Source organism: Cottoperca gobio, chromosome 11 (assembly GCF_900634415.1).
Source record: "Cottoperca gobio chromosome 11, fCotGob3.1, whole genome shotgun sequence".
NCBI lineage: Eukaryota > Metazoa > Chordata > Actinopteri > Perciformes > Bovichtidae > Cottoperca > Cottoperca gobio.
The window spans coordinates 5,573,188-5,593,987 of NC_041365.1; the positions used below are offsets into that span (position 1 = coordinate 5,573,188).

The 20,800-nt window shown below is 41.4% G+C and overlaps 1 protein-coding gene across 1 annotated transcript in view; it reads right to left on the reverse strand.

The window, feature by feature from the left end:
- Positions 1-20,800, reverse strand: part of gabbr2 (gamma-aminobutyric acid (GABA) B receptor, 2) — a 163,603-nt gene that overhangs the window by 70,548 nt on the left and 72,255 nt on the right. The window contains exons 3-7 of the mRNA XM_029442908.1: positions 13,349-13,519; positions 6,142-6,243; positions 1,213-1,278; positions 720-908; positions 112-354 (exon numbers count right to left, since the gene is read on the reverse strand). Of these exons, the coding sequence (XP_029298768.1) occupies positions 112-354; positions 720-908; positions 1,213-1,278; positions 6,142-6,243; positions 13,349-13,519 (771 nt within the window). The remainder of the gene's footprint in view (positions 1-111; positions 355-719; positions 909-1,212; positions 1,279-6,141; positions 6,244-13,348; positions 13,520-20,800) is intronic.

Below are 20,800 nucleotides of genomic sequence, written 5' to 3' on the forward strand. Positions count from 1 at the left end.
ACTGCATGTCCTCAAGACCCATCTACAAAAATATTCTTAGTAGGCTTAGTGGACATTATTAAAGTGAGTTCATATTTTTTTTTCTGTGTGTAAATCTGTTGCATAACTTACTGTAACACCAAAGAAGTTGGTCTCGTTCATGACGTCCAGCACCATCTTTCCCACTTCGCGGTCATCCACGGTGAAGTTGTGGTAGGTGTTCTGTCGTTGTTTTACCCGGAGCAGTTCCATCACTCGAGTCAAAGTTTTAGCAATGACCCAGATCCCATCGTAGGCAAAGCCGTGAAACTTGCTGGACTCGACACCTTTCTGCTGAAGCTCTGTGCTGTACTCCCTCTCATACTCCTTAGGGGTCTGACAGAGAGGTAAAAGAGAGGAGATCAAAAAGGAGAAAATGAGCATCTTCTAACTTTTTTCCTTAGACAAATGCATTAAAGTTGGATCATTACAAATGTCTCACAGGAAAACTTCAAGTTGCAGACACAACAAGAATGTTAAAGTCATTAAAGTTTCACAATTGACTCTTTATTGTACACTGGACATTCAATCTGGCTACCACCTAGTCTTTGTGAAATAGCATCATAACTAAGGTTGAATGTATTTGTGGTGGGTTATTCACCTCATTGCATTTTTCTCACTTTTAAAAAAACTTTAAACGAAACTTCGCCTCATGACACATTGCAACAACAGTCTTCTGAAGAACAGTGGGTGTCACTCACCCTGCCAGAGATGCCCTTTATCTGGCGAGCGCTGAGTGGCTCAAAGTCCACACTGATGTATCCCTCCATGGCTGTGAGCAGCTTTTTGGTGGTGCAGTTGGTGCTGTTGGCCTGCTCCCACCAGTTGCCCTGGTACCAGCCGGGGATAATCCACTGGTATTTACTGCCAAACATGTTCAGGTTATACGCCTGGGAAAGGGTAGAAAAACATGGCAGTTGAGACAATGGGAGATACAGTACGATATATGGAGATTAACTTATGGGTAATTATTCTTACTTAATGTGAGCTGCTGGCTATCGAAAACTCGCTCCTGGCCTGAGGGCTTGGGTTTAGTGCCAACTGAGCTAAAATAATGATCTAAGCAACACATTTAGTCACCCCAATCACTGAACCTATTGTATACCAAACAAAGGTTTCTTGGTATAACTTGGCAACACACCGATTGGCAAAATGGATATCTGTAAGCTTTCATTTATAAGGCTGAGGACTTACGCAGCAGAAGACTTTGGAGGCCAGGTTTTCGTCAAACTGGCCAATGATGATTCTCACATCGTTGTCCTGAAAAAAGAAAGAATAAGACGTCATTGACCAGAAATGAGCACACACATGCTCACAAAATATTACAGTAAATATAAGTTCCCTCTACAGTGTGAAGTGTGTATTATGTGTTCGCTGTCACCATACAGTACAGTTCATTACACTCTGATGGGGTGACTCCTTGCACTAACAGTATTGTTGCAATGCACGCAAAGCATTTCTATCAATGGTAGTTGTCTGCTTACTCCCAGGGTAACTGCACATTCAATACAGCCATTAGGAAAGCTAAGGATCACTTTCCTTGTTTGTTATGCCTTTTTGCAGCATTCTGCAACATCATTCTTGGACATAGACATAGAATCTGTCTTGGTGCGTGTACTGCATTTTCTTCACAATGTCTATCTCATCAGTAGCTACAAAGTATGTGGGGTCTGGCTGAATGAGAGGCAAAGGCAATATCAAGTCGCAAAGTGTCAATCCATAACAACAAAGATATTAGTGTCAGCGGGCAGAACTGCCTTCTATGCCAACCGGGCTGAAGAGCACAAATTCACATGGAGATTCAGAGCACAGGGCCTGGTGATTGAATCGGTAAATAGTTCAGATTGCAGCATGTTTCATGGTGGGAAAAAAAAGATCAGGCTCCGGAGCCAACAGTCTGTCATTTAGTGTACACACACATGTGTATAGAAGTGTACAAACACAAGCACGGGCCTGTACACCCGCATGATGGTGACAAACACACACATTACTGTACAAAATTACCCCAAATCTAATCCAATAATACTGACAGAGGTTTTTTGAATCTACATCTGGTTAACATGGCTGGAGGTGCTGTGTGATGCATGAAGAAAGGTCTATCATGAGGCCCTTATTCAACCCTGACAGTGCAGACAGACATACAACACCAGTAATAAGGTCACTCAGCAATATCTGAAGACTGGAATGTATGTTATAAAACACAGAACTTAATGGAGGACCTACTTTACTATTTTGCTATTCGTCAACAACTGTTGTCTTGTAACAGGATTCATTCTTTGGGGAAAACATACTTAATATTAAGTGTGTTTTCTACGGCAATGTCATGTACTTTAAGGGCTGCGTGCAGTGCTTAAGTTATCTGTGTTTTATTAGTTAGGTGAATGCTATACCTTAAAAACAACCAGACACTGAAGCATTTGTGTGGCATTGCTGAATACAAGCAGGGCCTCTTTGAAATGCAATTATAAAACAGAACACTCTGCCAAAACAGGTTTTACAGTCGGGTTGAACTGAAAAATGAAAACGAAGGCAGCTTTCTTTTAGAAAACAAGTGACAAAAACACCAGCTGTAATCTCAGTGAACCTACCGGTTCCCTGCCTTATTTCTGGATAATGAGAAACTATTATGAATACAGTTCATGAAGTCCTCTTCCCCCAGGCAATCTCTAACATATGTCATGCATCCACAGATCAGAGTGAGCAACCAATCACTGTCATCTTAATTCCAATTCTTCAAGGCAATTAGACTTACAAGGAGCTACCCAACAGCCAATATATTTCTTATATTGGATATATTTCATAGAGAAATTAGATGGATTTAGATTAGTTGGAAAGAAGATAAATAGATGGATATGTAGCCTATCTATCTATCTATCTATCTATCTATCTATCTATCTATCTATCTATCTATCTATCTATCTATCTAGATAGATAGAAGCTTAAATTCTACGGCAGCTCTAAGATTATTTTCATCACAAAAATCATCTATATAGGTTTTCTACATATTAAAGAGGATAAGAGCTTTCGGAAAGCTGTGCAGCTCAATCAAAAGGCTTCTCTGGTGGTTTCTCATCAGAGCCAGAGAGCATGCTGGGACATTTAAGTTATCTTTTGTGTGAATCCCTTACTGTTGTTCCACTTGTCTGGCACCATCACAATAGATGTGAAAGAAGGGCCAGTAACAACTCTGAACTTTTCTGGGGTGCACTCTTGCGTTGTTTTAATATGTGTGTGTGCGCGTGTGTGTGCGTGTGTGCGTGTGCGTGCGTGCGAGAGAAAGAGAGAGAGACGGGGTCAATAACACTGCCCTTCCCTAGAGGAAAGACACTTAACCCAAATGACTCCAGCTATGGCTAAGGACCACAGCCTATAAATTCTGGCCTGCCTGGCAAAAACATGAAAAGGCTGCGTAGTTGCAGGATAGGACATGAGTGTGTTGTGTTTGTCTATTACAGTCACTACAGGGACCCAAATTACTCAAGATTTTACATTACTATAACTATAACTGTGTTCAAAGATTAACACAGCCATGACAGCTTTTTAACCAAGAAAAGGTTGTTTGTAACTTTATGATGGTGATTTATACGTGATAATGGTTTGAGTAACATTGTTCTTTATAAGCCCAATCAGGAACTGTTATATACATACACACACACACACACACACACACACACACACACACACACACACACACACACACACACACACACTGGTCTTTAAAATAAAAGTCACTCAAATGTGTCATCTATATGGCTTCTCTACATATTAAAGAGAATGAGAGCTTTCAGAAAGCCGAGCCGCTCAATCAAAAGACTTCTCTGGTGATCTTTCATTAAAGCCAGAGAGCATGCTGGGACATTTAAGGGTTTGGTCCTTAAACTGGATGTGAGGAAGACTGTGTGTTTTGTGTTCACAGTGTGAGATACTTGCTGTACTTGGTGCTATTTGGAGATTTGGACAAACAGAGGTGCTTCATCAGTTTGTGAAGATTACAGGAACAGCAGCAGCGGGTCTGATGATATTATCAATAACAGACCATATTAAATGGACAAACTTATAATGATAATATCAGTGCAAAGCATTTGTCTTTAGCCAATCCTCTGTGTTTTTAGGCCCACAAGACAATGTGGCATCATTCTGTATTAAAGAAGAATTTTGTTGGCTGGGATTCTAGCATGATGTTATACCCAACATACAGCAGCTATTGCACAGGTTGAAGAGCTTGTGGATATGGATGCATAGACCACCACAAATACATTCACAACCCAAGGGGAAACTGGAAACAGCTGATTTTCAAATAATAATGTAGGGTAAGTTAAAGTTAGGTTACTATATTTGAGAATAAAATAAAAAAGATGTATGAACGCTCCTTTGTCATGCAAAAATAGCTGCATCGGTGAGGCAAAAGAAAATGTTTAAAAAGAAATAGACCATCCCCTAGCACGTCATAACTGAGGGGCAAGAGTTCTGGATGCATGATGAATAATTAAATCATAATAAATAATTAAGTGTTTTGGACCTAATTTAGATTTGAGGACATTTTTTTCTCATGTGGCCCTCCATTGAATGCAAGCGCCTTAAATTGGCCTTCATTCACAAAAATGTTAAAAAGCACTTGTCTATAAAATGTCTGCTAGCATTGTTATTGTATGTATCATTTGGAAGAGGAAAAAACGTGATTCTGAGTAAGATTAGAAGGGTGTGTGTGTGTGTGTGTGTGTGTGTGTGTGTGTGTGTGTGTGTGTGTGTGTGTAAGCCTGCCTTTGTTATCGAATGTTGATTTGTCAGCCTGTCCAGTAACAAACAGGGAACTTGGGACAGAGAACAAGAGATGAAGATGAATGAAGCAGGAAGTGACAGAGGAATGTAGAAGGCTGCTTCAGCGCCTTGCAGCAGAGATGTCTGTCTGCTTTTTAAATATTCCAGCTGGATCACAGATGTAAGGGCTCTATTTGTGGATCACACAGTGACGCCATGGCCCCCTTTATTCCCCACACACAGTCGCAGATACACAATCACACACAACAGTGAACCGCCTTCACAATGAAATCTGTGTCACCCTGCACCTCATCATATTACGTAGCTGTCGGGGAGACAGCAAACTGCTGTTGCCGGATGAGCGGGAAACGGACCATTCGGGTGTCAGACGCCCCCCCACCACCCTCCCCATCCGAACGTTCTGAAAAGCTTCCGAGGCGACACCGTGATTTGCATATTTAGAGTTGATCAAGGAAGGATGGAGTCAGCTTAAAATGTCAGCCCCCAACATGGAGAGTTACACGTATATATTTTAGGAAAGACAGCTTATGTTCCTCTTTCTTCTCTATCCTTCTGTCTCTTCAACTCTCTGTTGCTTTTATTTCAACCTGCTCCATGCAGCGTACGTCGTATCTTCCACTCACATATCAGACCTCTCTCCTCTTACTCCGCTCTCTTCGATTCCAACATCCGACACTTTGTATCTCACTAGTTAAGCTCACCAGCCACTTGGTCATGTGTTTGATTTACTTCCACTGCACTGTTTCCTACTGTTAACCGTAAGTGGCACTGACTCACTGTGCATATACAATGGAGGCCAGAAGCATCTTTGATTGCCTTTGGAAATAGTTTGGATAATCAAGCCATCACACTCGACTGCATTTACATCTGAATTTCATGCATTTTTGCTCCATTAAAGCAATTCTGATCAACCATGCATGTTGAAACCAGGAGTAAATGGTGTAAAGTCTAACATCTCAATATTGGCCCCATAATGGTGTCATTTTCTATCGTTTTCATTTAATTTCAAAGCAGAGAAGAAGAGTGGAAATATTTACATATATATTCTGCTAAAATGGTCTATCAACCATCCATTAGTCCAAGCAGGTCATCAGAGGTCGCTGTACAGACCTCACAGCCAATATAGTGTCCTAGTTAGACCTCCACTAGCCTCATTCACAACCGGCCTGCTCTACCCAGTCAATGGGACTCACTTTGGATGGCATCAACTCCAACACAAATACAGTATTAAGAGATAATAACTAAACATTTTAACACTAAAATAAATTGCACCTTAGTCATTTGTTGTATCTATTTTGCATTTAGTTTGATAGAATTGTTCAGCGCCCATGATGGATCACTTACCTTGAGCTTCTTGACATTGACACATGGGTCATTGGAGAAACTCTCTGTATCTGCAATCTGAATGTCTGCTTTCTCCAGCTCACTAGTTAGATCATTCCTCACCTGAAAGAGAAGGAGAGGGGAGAAAGAAGGAGAAAAGCACATGAGCACGGTGGATAACTTTCTATGTATGACAATCTTAATTGAACTCCTGCAACAATCTTGAAATGTTTAGATTCATTTTATCAAACAAGAATATTACATAATATCCTGCTGTCAGTTTACCCTACACCTCTTTATATTAATACTTCCAGTGTTCAGGTCTTACATCTCTATACAATAAAATGCATACAGTATGTGAGCAATACAGATAGAGAGATACAGGTTGGTGTCTGCATGTTGTACTGTGCATGAGAAGACCAGTGTCTAGATATGACAGCATGACACACTGGCTGCTGAAGACATCAAAACTTACTATTCTCGCTGTGGAGTTGTGACATTCACAATATCTCATGTGCGTTTGTCACGATGATATGTGTTTTTGTTTTGTTTTTCAGAATGACACAAGAAAGCACAATTGTATGCTTTGAATTATCTCAACTGTTTATCCAAGGCTTGACAAAAAGCAGACATGTGCGCAGTAATGTAAATGTATCTGCAGCAGCTGTACGTCTGCTTTGATATATTGTTTCAGTGGAATGGTGGGTAATGGGATCAGAGAAGACGGAGAGCGGAGCAGGTACCCCGCCATGATGGTGAGCTTGAGGTGGTTTATCATACTGCATCTCGCTCTCTCGCCCTTCACAAACACACGTACTATGATTCATCCCTCTGGCTTCCCTCCCTCTGGCTACAATCTTAGAAAAGGCCTTTTTTTTGCCACCACAGACATTTTGGAAAAGCACAGGTGTAATTCATAACATTAATGATGGCTGTGTTCCATGTACGTCCTCCAGTAAGACATGCCAGTGAGACAGCATCCACACTATCAGGGCCCTGGCATGGGAGCACCTAAATGGAAAGCAGCCATTATTAATGCTACACTTCAGGTCAAAGTGTCTGCTGTGAGAACGATTTACAGTTTACATGCTGAGGTTTATTGTTGACATCTCGTTCTCTCTCTTGGGCTCAATATATCGGATGTCCTCCGGCCATGCCCTGCAGCCATCTCTGCCAAAGAGCTTGACATCAGGGGCCATGCTGAGACATCAGAGAGGGTGTGCGCTCAAATGGGTATGCCAAGCTCAGTTGGCAGAGACAATATGTAACAGCTAACAGATGAAGGCCCTCTGTGTTTGCCCTGCATTTGTGTGTGCCATAGTTGATATCCATATGTATGTTTCCTATATTGCTACAAATGCATACATGGTACTGCGTTGGCAATGAATGGAATGCAACTCCTACGTATATATACGTAGAAACACTGTTCTTTGAGGGATACTCCATCCAAAATCTATGTTTAGCTTGAAAATTCTTTGCAGTTTCCTTATTGGAAGATAATGGAGGGTTGGTACGGCTTGAATTTGTATTATTATTGATTGACAGGTTGTCACTACAGAACAAAAGGCATCAAAACACCCATGGACACTTTTCAAACCATTCCTGCAGCAAATCCTTCCAGAAAAGTTTGACGTGGAGATGGAGGGAAACAACCAGACTGGCAAACATATTTATGTATTTAACCCTAACCCTCCCAAAGAAAACGGGATACTGAAATGGACAGCATACGTGGGTTATGCTGAGGGAGTAGCTTTTCTATGAACATTGTTATACTGGTTTGTGCTGTTAAAATGTAGCACTATTGAGATCAATTGTAGATTCAAGCTGAAACTACAAGCTTCCATCTTCCAAGCCGACACGGTGGAAGTGTTTCATATTCATTTCAGGTGGAGAACCACTTCACCAGTGAGCATCCTCAAGGATATAAAACCATCACTAATCCCACCATCACTATTGTTACTATTGCTACTGCTGTTAAAATGTGCCATTACAACTACACACAAGTGGAATCAACTAGAAGATTGCTGCCATTTAAAAATCAATGAAACCGAACAATCTCAACTTTATTTCCCTCATGTCTCTAAATGTCTGCTGTCATAATCGCCTCTTCCCCTGGTACCCTGGAGGGAGCTCTAAAATCACTCTGTACATCATTCACTCCTGTACAAACATTCCCTCCAATGTACTGCTTGCTGAGCTGGAACAACAGGGAGGCTGGAGTGGATCAATACAAGCAGGTTCTGCTCTTGAGGAACAATTGGTGTGGTGGTCTGGACAGGGTACAAAGTCCTGTTGTGTCGAGCATTGATCTAAAAAGCCCGGCTGCTGCAATGCTAAGAGGAAACCAGCTCGGACGAGAGGGGGAGTGCAGCCGGTTAGTTTGGTTTGGTTTAAAGAGGTTTGTTGGAGCGAGCACATAGGTGGGTGGAATAACAACCTGCAATCACACGCAAGACATATGCAGACACACAAACAAACATACACAACATCACAAAGGCTGACACACAAAGCCATTCGGCTCTAAGAAAAAAAGCCCTTGTCACAAGAGGATTTATATTGGTTTTATTTTGCATTTCCTCCACTGAGATGGAAAAGGACAAATGCATTTGTGTTCTGGTGGACTGAGTGTGTTAGATAGAGCGAGGGGGGGGGGGGGGCAGATGGAGGGGCGGAAGGAGGGGGAAAAAGTGAGCAGCTTTTCCTGCGTAACAAAAACATCCACTATTGTATGAGCAGCCTGGGAATCCCCAGCAGCAAATACAGCAGAGAAATAATCCTACTGCACATCTGGGCATGCGTGCACACACACTCACTCTCTCGCACTCTCTCTCTCTCTCTCTCACACACACACACACACACACACACACACACACACACACACACACACACACACACACACACTCACTCTCTCGCACTCTCTCTCTCTCTCTCTCTCTCTCACACACACACACACACACACACACACACACACACACGTATACATTAATATGTAAGTGCAAACCCAGACATGATGGACAAAATGTCACATGCACTCACTTAGATGTGTAGAATGCATCGGTGTCAAGAACGGACATTTACAATACGATCGTATTTACATGCAGAATGTTTTATCTACAAACACAATAGCACACACACACACACACACACACCAACACAAACTAAATGCACATGAGCTGAAGTTGAGGGATACCTGGAGATTCTTTGGGGTGTATATGGCAGAATGAAGTATCATCCCACACCTACACTGCCATGTGGTCTGTGCTGTCTTCCATTTTACCGACTGTGACACTTCAGCACAGTTAAATGTATTGTATAGTTAAAGCTCCTTCATCTGAGCTTTGGTTCTCAAGTTGCAGAAGTGTTTTAATATGCATCGGTAGTACAGAAGTGTGAGTGTCATCATTACAAATTTGATAGTTCATTCAATAACTCCTCTACACCTAATTGCATAATTTCCTGGGCTGCAACTAATGATTATTTTCCTTATCAATCTGCCATGTAGGTTCTCAATTAACTGTTAAAAAAATTGAGAAAAATTCAATTGGCTTGATAAATGATCTAAAGGATTCATAAAGTATAAACCTATGTGCTAAATACTTTTCTGTCGATTGGCAAATATCTTTGAAAAATGTAAACCTCAGCAATCGCACATTTCAAGCATGATATCAAGATTAAAGTAGGTGGACAGACTTTCATTCAAAGCTGATGTGCTTTTCCAAAACAACCCACAAACAATTACTGGCTTAACCTTTGCAACCAAACAAACACCAGTGCCCCGAAAATAACAATCACACCCTTCAGGCAACAGACCGACAGACTAAAGCGAGTGCCCCGATGCAGAGTTAGTGAGTAGCTTTTGATGATTCAGATGGTACCAGTATGACTCTGTGAGGGCTGCGGTGGTTTAACCTAAAATCATTGACACATCATTAGGCATGTTCACAGCCTAAGCCCCTTTGTGTGATGTGTGTTCATGTGTGTGTGTGTTTATTTGTGTCATACATACTAGAGTGTTAGCAGGTGCTTTTTATAATTCCATCTGTCCGCCTGAGCTTTGTGCATGTGTACCTTTTATAGCGTGTCATGTAAAAAGACAAAACAGAGGATGTGACGTGTGCATTTTCAAGCAATTTACAAATGAGGCAATGTGATGGGTTTGCACACATCTGTCCCTCAAAAACTGTGAGCTACATTGCCAAATAAATCTCCATGCAAATCCCAGAGTTCAGAATAAAACACCATGTGCTTATACAAACTAGCGTGACAAGCGGTTGTACCACAGCCTGATGACATGGCTTCCTCTCATGGCCTTACACGCCCTGTACAATTGCATGAATAAGTCAATCTGGAGAGGAATGTATACAACATTATGGAATGGACTGCATTCATATAGTGCTTTGCCAATCTTTGCGATCACTCAAAGTGCTTTACAACACGACCTTCACCCATTCCCACACATTCATACAGAGTCAGTGGCTACCATATAAGGTGCACATCAAATCGTCAGTAGGGATAACCATTCACACACACCCAGACACCGTTGGCCAGGACATCGGGAGACATTTGGGGTTCAGTATCTTGCCCAAGGACACTTTGACATGCTGACTGCAGGGACCCTCCGACCACTAGACGACCACTCTACCTCCTGAGCCATTACCTGGTATTTGTAATGAAGAGCCGCTGATGGCTAAAGAAACACAACAAGCAACTTTTTGATTGTAAGCAAGATTTGTGTGTAAGGGATCTGAGAGAGAGCGTGGCTGCTTAGAAGGTAACTTCAGCTAAATCTATCAGTGGACATAGTGTAATTAAACACTTGAGCTCAGAGGGTTCCAGGCAGAGGACACAGTCCTAATCCTGTCCTCAGTCATGGCTGCTCTGTTCCTGGGTGAGCCCTGTTTGTCTGGCAATCTCAATCATATTGATTGCTCTGAGTTTGTGTGTGTGTGTGTGTGTGTGTGTGTGTGTGTGTGTGTGTGTGTGTGTGTGTGTGTGTGTGTGTGTGTGTGTGTGTGTTGGAGTGAATAGTGTGGACAGATACCTTCACACTAGCAAATGCCTTTACTCATTCTCATCTCTCACTACAATAACCCCCCCACCACCACCACAAAGAGCGTGTGTGTGTGTGTGTGTGTGTGTGTGTGTGTGTGTGTGTGTGTGTGTGTGTGTGTGTGTGTGTGTGTGTGTGTGTTGTTGTTGCATAACAGTAACCTTGTCTCCCTGGGAAACAGCAGTGCTGTAGACCCCTATGCAGTTAAATAGAATGGCTGCTCCAGGTAGCTTCTTTCAGTCAAAGTCAGAGACAAGTTTAAAATGGTAATTTGTGAAAAACATAGTTGTTTGAAAAGCTGGCAAAGCTTGCCCCCAATATACGTTGTTTTGTCATTGTTTCCCTGAATCTCTACAACGGAGGTGGAGAGTGTAAATGTAGTTGAACCCAATGAGCCACAATAGCCACGTTTATTGGAAATACAAAAAGATTTATCCTGTAATGGAATAATGCCATCTGTGTAAGAAGGTAACAAATAGACTCATAATGCATTCTCGCGTCATTGTTTTTTTCTATTCTTTGACAGTATCCAAACACTTCACATCTCATGGGCCATTTGTCTTTCTTCCAGATGTACCAAAAAACCTGACGTGCGCTGAACTCGACAGAGGATTGTACAAATCATGAAGTACGGAAGCGATGCTTGCATATTTGTAAATCAGGATTAGAGGCCAATTTTGTGGCAGGTTGATTGAATCGGGCCGCCCGTCTTCCTCCCGTCCTAAGCCCCTTGGCGCTTTCAGGAGGAGAGAGATAAAGGGATTTGGGCTCTCTGAGATTTGCAGTGAGACTTCTTATACACACCCCCCCCTCCCCAACTCCACCTCCCACCCCAGCTGCTGAGCAGATTGTTTTCAACCAGGGCCTCGAGGCAAGAGCTCACAATGCATTTCTCAAATTCATGCTTTCAATACCTCTGACATGGCTTTTTTTTTAACAGAATGTTCCTGTGTCGGTGATGTGATATAATGTTTGCGCCGTGAGTCGTCAAAGGAATGGCAAATGTGAATGTTTTGCTGATGTTCAACCCTACCACAAACAGGACTATGTTTGTCTCACGAGTTGCCATCTATTTTTAAACAATATGATTTGAACTTGTAATATATTTCCCAGTGCTTTCAGTCAGTTGGCTGAATTGGATTGTCATATCGTCCTATTTCTTTTATAGTAAAAAGCTGCCCCACAATAATAGAGGAAAGGACTTTTTTTTGTTGGAGAAAGCAAATGTGTTCACCCCTGTCCCGAGTGGAAATCCGATTTACTACAACTTCCAAAATAAGTCCTTTAGCTTTAAAACTTATTTCAGTGCCAACAACAAGGTCACAAAAGTGTACACAAACATTCATTTCTATTACAAAAGATGTCTTCTAACATCTGCTCGTTTTGCTGGCACAACAGTGGACGGAAACCAATTTCTTCAATATTTCCAGCCAGCAAATTGCTTATATTTATTACTAAAAACATGAAACATAATGTAAATGGATTAAGCTGCAGTTTCAGTTTCAAAAATGTTAATCTTCGCATTCGCTCAGAACCATGGAGAATCCATCCACAGAGTTTTACGTGGGTGGGAAAAATATGAATTCTGTCAACTAGTGTAGAATAGTTTGAATTGAATTGATTGCCACCCACTCAAATCATGTTTGCATCATCTGAAGGATTCAGTACTGATACTAGTCCTAGTCCCTGCATCGACAAGATACAAATCCCATTGACTGAGAATATATTCACATGTGATCACATGTTGCACAGAGTTGTAACTAAACGTCCACTGGAGTTCACCGTCAGGTCTGTGTGTAGCAAAGACTTTCCACTGTCCACTGTGGGATTTTAACTGCTCTTTATATTTATGTATCTGGTCCACAGTATTTATGGATGATGCAGAGATGTATGCTACTATTAATATGCAGAGGAAGTATAACAATGTACCAAATCTAGTTAATTTATTAATGTTGTACAATTATCTATTGAAAAAAAAAAATATATATATATTTATAAATGTATGTATTACAAAAAACTGAGGTTGCAATGCTTTCTGATGGAGATAAATCTTAATACCTGCTATACTTCAGAATACATAAGAGGTTCTGATTTCCTGTAACAGCTCAGTGTGCAACTTTTGCAAAAGTTTACAGATCAAAATGTAGTCTGTAGTAAGAATGAACAAGGAACACTGACCTCTGAGAACCTCTGCACGTCCTGTGTGAGTGTCCCCACACGGCTCCAGTTGTAGTAGGTGAGAAACTTCACTACAGCTGGGTTCACGGCATTGTCTGATGGGACGGTGCGGAAGAAGTTGGGATACTTTTTCTTGTCTCCCAGGACCGGGGTTGTTGCTGCAAAGGACAACTGGAACGACAAAAGAGAGAAACACACAGTGAGCTTAGAGTCTGACTGTTGGGGTTGAATCCAGTCCTAAAAAGAAATCATGGCAACAAACTGTCAGATTATGCAGGTGTCACTGTTGGAACAGAAGCACTGTTAAGTACTGTGTAGCTGAACCAAAAACACCGGTTTGCCCTTGCATTGGTCAGTGGCCTCCGTCATTTCAGGGATTAAACTATGGCATCGTGGCCGTGACGAACAAACACTCATTCGCAGTCCAAGAGTGTGAACACATCAACTCTTTCAAATTACTTCAAATGTCAGCGAAGTAACCCTTTCAAAGTGTAACTGTAAATAGAGCAGTAAAAACTGGGTGGAATTGAGGACCTCTGTATGCATGACCTTTGTGTTAGTGGCCATGCTTGTCTTAGAGTACTGCATGTATAGGTACGTGAATACCTGTTTGCGTATGTTTTTGATGGCGACAGAAAAGCAGCTTTGCAACATAACTCATCTCTGGTAAACGTTCTTCATGCAAGCAGTTTGAGTGAGATTACACACACACACACACACACACACACACACACACACACACACACACACACACACACACACACGCTGAACCTCTGACGTTAATTGCCTTTTCACACACACCTATTATTTAGTTCAAGCATTGCAACCTAAGCATATTTCGAGCACATCAATTCATGTTCAGAAAAGGGGAGGGTGTACCGAACTTTGAAAGGAAAACTTTGAAAGTATTTTTCCAGAACATTAACACGCTAATGAACTAAACATAACGCAGCAAGCAGAAACCCTCACTGAATTAAATATAGTTGGAAAAGCTGTGTGTGATACTGGTCCAGTGAAGATTTATCGAACAATCAATAAAGTGCACGTGTGCTCATGAAACATGATGAGAATGTCTACAACTGGTGTTTCACTATATTTGAGTCAAAATGTTCACATTTAGTCGCTCTCATCTGTGTTTTTCCACAATCACCACCGAACATTGTTCTCATTTCCACCCATCCCACCTTTCATTTGTCAATTTCATGCTAATCAAGTTTTTCTCTCTGCTGCTCTCTTCCACTTTGTAGCACATTTTTCAACAATAGGTCACCCATTTTCTCAAGAGGGGAAAAATGGCTGTAATTAATTTTTGCATTAAGATTAGAATTTGCAAGTCAGTACAATGTAACAACCAGCACACACCAGAATAGACAATGATCTGCCACTTTATTTTTTAATTATGCTTATGACATGGCCTTAGTTGGCCTTGTACAGAAAACAAACCAATTAGGTGAAGCTGCCTATCTGGCCCACACTAAGGCCTTTCAAACACGGTGTCGCATTAAGCTGCTTTCGCATGATTAGCCGTAAAACAGCTCCGCGCTGGCTGTGCCGTTGTCCTCCTATGGAGAGGTCAAAGTTAAATTATTTCAACTTTGACCTCGATTGCCGCTGACCTTTCAAAGCGCAACCAATGAGATAACAGCTGTATGAAGCGATACAGGCAACCATAGAAACAAAACTAACTAGCTGCCTTCACCACAAGGCTCGTCGCCGCACCTCATGGTGAGCGCAGAGAACATTTCCTATCATGTGAAGGCAACATTCTTAATTATCTGCACAAGACAGTTTCACTTGATGGCCAACATGTTGAATCTGTGGACAACTTTAAAAAGCTTGGTACAGTTCTGGACTCCCAGGTGAGCCTGTCTAAAAAGACAAGAGTATATTTTCACAAGAGATGCTCACAGTGACTTTACCTTCTTAGGAAACTTAATGGCCTTGGTGGTATTCAGCACATTTTTAGAAGTAGTGAACAAAACTATTGTTCCCCTCCTGGCTGGTATGGTCACCTAAACTAGACAAGCAAAATAGTTGGCAAACCCCAAAAGCCCTCGACTCAATTTTACACAGAAAGGATGAGGAAGGAAACGAGGAGTATCCTGGCAGATAGCTCCCATCCTCTCTTCAGCAAGTGTGAGCCCTGAGCCACATAAATACATTAAAAATTCAAATGAAAATTAAATGAAAATGAGATCTTGAGCTCGGGGAGGCGCTATAGAGTCCCTCTGGCAACTAAAAATGCATTTAAGAAGTCCTTCATCCCAAGCGCTACCATTATTCTTAACTCAACAAAGTGACTGAGAAGATTTAGGCCACCGACATTGACGTGAACTGCTTCAATGTGTAATGTGACCTTGTCTATGTGTTGCTGTTTCTTTTTCTTTTTTAAAAAGCATGTCAGGAAAGGTACAGACATGTTTGTGGTATTGTACAGAAGTCTTAAACAAACACCAAAGAGATATCTGTTCCAAAGCAGAAAGGTACTTAATATTTAGGCACCAGCAGCTGAGCTGAGACAATAAGGCATCCTGCTCTACTTTCAACGTCCTATCTGTGGTAATATAATGAGCGATATAAATCAGTGCAGGGTTAATTACATACTTTGTAAAGATTAAGTAGAACTTGTGATTCATGATAGCGATCAACGCAAGGATATTATAATTCTGACTGAGACCAAGAGGTACACCAGTAGATTTCCTAAAAGTGTGCTAAAGCCTTGAGGAGTTCAAGCACCTCCTAACTTTAGGGATGACTGTGATCTTCTCATTAAGCCTCTATCCACTTCTCGCTACTCATTAAGCATAGTACTGCTGGTTTAATTGTACACTCGTTGAAATCTAAATACCACTGAAAATGTACTGTAGCGCGGTCGAGAAGAGCAGCTGACTTGGAATGACAGAAATGTGTTATCTAAAGGATCAGAGGGCATTCAAAACATCATTTTTTAGATAGCAGGGCTGAGTCCAGGGAACGCACTATATGGTGTTAGATACCAGGACAGCTTTGAACTTGATTTGACTTTTACGAAAATACGGGGAAGAAGGATTATCAAAGAACCTGCATGAAGAGCATGAGTATAACTTTTTATTTAACCTATACGGTTTCTATATTAGCGGGAAAATGGAGACAAATTGAAGGCATGCCTCAACAACCTCTATGTCATCAGGGGAGCCAAATCTACAAGTCTTCACCCAACCAGTGGGAAACCCTCAGTCTAAATCACTACTTTCTGCATAGACCCACAGGGGTTTGTGTTCACACATCAACGAGACAGGCTTTTAAAACAACACATGGATTACAGCCATCAATTAAGCAGGAAGAAAGGCCTTTATCTTGCTACCACTGCTAAATCCAAAATCACCCACCAGTCTTAAAGGGCTTCAAGGGGTCTTTCCAGCGTTGCCTTAATCTCCGTTTAGCTAAGGCTGTTTGCTACACCCACAGTGGGAGATGCTTCTATGGTTCTCTAATAAGAGCTAGTGATCTTCTAAAACCAAAATTGATTGCACCAGTCCTCTCACGAGTCCCAACTGCACTGGGAAGAGAAGTTGTGATCAGAAGAAGCTCCATCATTTCATCCCTTTCACCTATTTGTTTGTTTTTACGTTTGCCTGGCGGTTTTTTAGGAGTTGTTTTTGCTTTTGTCACAATTTTACTTGTACACTACACTGAACTAAAAGTCCCAGATAAACTACAGAAAAAGATATTGACCAATAAACACTCTGAGTGCAGGTGCTACAGTTCTGGTTATCCGTTTGGTTTTCATAGGGAGAGAAAATACCATATATGTGGATTTGTGTTGTGTGTAAATGATAAAGCTTTAAAAATAATAATAACATCAGCAATGAATGATTACTTCCTCAGATTAAATCCCCCCCCCCTACATTGTGCAACATTTCTTTTCACCACTTGAGACCACTTGGAGAACCACAGAGGAAATGTGCTGTTTCAGCTAATAATGTTCACATGCTGAAAAATACAATAAAAACATCAAGACACTATAAGTAATCCATTTTTCATTTATTTTATTTTATTGCAGTAAACCTTCTGGTTCACTGAATAGGAGGCCTTCAGATAGATGTGTGTGAGGAAAGGCCTTGACATATATGGATCTAATATTGTATTTTAAAAGTCTAACTTACTTGTTGACTCAAGATAAATGAGTCCCTCTGCTGGGAATCAAAGTGGAGCATAGCAAACAGACAATATTAAGTATTAAAGTCCAATCATGCCATTATATAAGTCTCTCCATCTGTTTGATGTCAGAGCAAAATCTAGGACAGTGACAAAGATATGTCTTGTTTTCCCACTGAATCCAGGTCAGCTGATGAGAAGCGCTAAAGTTTACTACAATAAAATGCATCATTTTCTTTTCAAGCATCCCAAAGAAGCCAACGTTTACGGGTCAATCCCAGTGAGCTTTGGCACGATTTCGTGAGGACAGTGTATTAAGACAGTGAAGATGAGAGGGAGCTCCAATGTATTATTTAAAGAATAGGCTAGTCTTTATCTAACTCTGAACAGCCTATTTCAGAGGAAAAGCCAAAAATAGTTCCATGATATCACACATCTGAGAGTAGTGGCTTATGTAAGAGGCTTTTTAAAGAGGGCCGGCCCAAATTGGATGGTGTTTGGTGGAGAGCTGTACACCAGTGTCAGATACACACATGTTGTGTGCACGTACACACAGATCACGCATAGGTGCATGCATTCACACACTCCTTAACCACAGATCTCTCAGACACACACACACACACACACACACACACACACACACACTACAGCAGCCTTTCTTTGCCAGTAGTAATTAAAACTGTGGCAACAGGCTTAGGGCAGCTTCTCCCTCTCATCTCACCACGAGGTCGCCGAGGCTCTCGGTAAAACGACTGAGGATCCATGTGGCCTCACTGAGACGTTTGTGAAGACTTGAGGTGAATTGCATCAATTCATACATTCTGTACACGCAGTCGCTGATCACAATATATTTGAAGTGAGTAGAAAAGCTTTGTTGCTGCTCTGTTTGGGCTTATTCAAGTCACAATCAAACTAGTTTGTTGTTTATGGATGGAAGAAAAGTGAGAGAGGGGCAATTAATAGAAAACACATGCATTCACGCTGCTCTCTGACCAGGAGCGAAAAGTGGGGGGAGCCCCATTGGCCCCAACCCCCACTTCCGACTTCCACGGCCATCTTCAAACTTCAAAACCTTCATTTTGACCAAATGTTCTATTTTTGCCCTGATGATGGCGCAAGTCAGGGGATTACAGTTCATCCCGAGAAAAACATGAAAGTCAGTGCCAGCTTCCATGGCAACCAGTCCAACAGTTATTGAGACATTTCACTAAAAACAGAAAGTTAATGGATCATCAACGTGACTAGGATTCATCATCTGGGAACCATGAATGTACAATATGTCATCGTAATCCATCCAGTAGATGCTGAGATATTTCAGTCAGGAGCAAAATGGTGGACCAGGAGACGGCTGCCATCCATGGAGCATGGAGGCCATGCCATGCGGTTAGAATGAGTTTAGGAAATTGACGTTCCATTTGATGGGAGCTACGACTTCTTCTTGCTAAGTTTGTTATTCGTGCTCTTTGCAGGAGTTAGGTGTTGTCAGTCAGTGAATGAGATGAAGGTGGTTTGTCTTTCTGATCACGTTACAACATAGCCCAGAAGACCGAGATATAGATGTTAAAGCCCTCATTACAAACATCCACCGCAAAACGGCTCTTTGTTTATGTCTTCGGCAATATACCTGCCTGATTTGTCATGGGTCTGGATCAATGAGCCTAGGAACCTTTCCTAGCACAAGCAGTTTAAAAGGAGAAATAAGGAAGATGCAAGACTGTGTCTAATCACATTGACGGATCTAATAGCATTGATTGGTCCTAGCGGGACTGCTTCGCAATAGGATCTGCTACTGCTAATTGTGTGCTTGGCCTTTGAATAATGAAGTGGCGATCATGGAGAGGCTAGATAAAAAATGAATGGCAGGTAAATATCAGCTCACTCACAGTGCTTTGCTCCTACCTTTCATGTTTATTACACCAAAGTTGATACATCACGTACAGCTTCACAAATAATCTAAAAACACAAAAAAATATAGACTCACAAAAACGGTGTATATGAATCACACGAGAGGAAGGAGAGGCAAACAGAATATTTCTTCCAAATGATTTCCAGTTAAGGAAAATTGATGTTACCCCCCTAATGTTCACCACTTATCTAATAGCAAGTACTTAAAGACAAGCTGTCATTCGTTGATCAAGTATCTTGGTGCAACAAATGAGACCATAAGTTTTGTGGAAAAGCATTATCGATATTTCAACAACACAGTGTCGAACTATAAAACATACAAATATAAACACTTCTTAATGTGGAGTCTTTATCTTACAAATTCAAATACATTGTTTTGTCCTGACAAAGACCCGCAGTGGTCGAAACATGTTTGCTTTTTAATGACTTAGCCACTACAATAAAGGCTTTTTTAATATTTCCTTCATTGAGGTTACTTTTTCATTTTGGAGTGCCTGGATGTTTATCACGAAATTCAAAATGTCTAGATATTGGTTTCTGGTATAGATGCAATGCCAGTGTGCTGTAGCAAATTTAATATGGACGTGTTTTGCAACATTATTTAACCTCCAAAAAAGAGAAAGTATGAAATCTTATGAATTTCCCATATTGCCAATAACAATAGGGCCCACTTCTTCGAGGGTTAATCTGATGCCACAATGAATTTTACACACCTGAAGTCAAGTTACCACGAGTGTCACATCTTGATTGGATGAATCCCAAAATAACACATTTTCGAGGTGCTTCGAGGCAACTTCAGCGAGTTATAAAACTGAAATGAAAAGGTTTCATAATTGCAAGGGATAGTATCAAACAACTTCAAACGCTCAACCCACCTCTGCCTATTATCTCTACCGTCGCCCACACCACAACAGATTCAAAGCCCATCCATCCTGTCGGAGCCCCGAGACCCCGTGCAGAGTAATAGCTAGGTAATAGTAGTGCTGTTGATCAGGAAGCACGGAGGTGGTCCTGGGGTTTATTCAATATTCAAGAGAGGCATTTGGTGCACCGTGGGAGCGCCCAGCTGGAGAGGCGACGGTAAGGGAGAAGCTTTGGACCCCACACTGACCACATCCAGAACTCATTAGCACCAGGATGGAGGAGGGTGAAAGAGATGAATATTGCAGGTAGATAGTGGAGGGATTGAGTGATGAAAGAGTCAGACGTGGAGGTGGAGAGACAATGGAGGGAGTGATACAGACAAACAGGGAATCTGAACAAGAGAAATAAGAAAAGATGAGAATTATGAGGCATCTAGTGCTATCTGCGTCTGATTATTGATCTTGTATTGCATAGTGAAGATGGTGTGAGTAGGCTGCACGACATTAAAGAAGACAATGCACACACACATCGTCTCATCTCAATTTA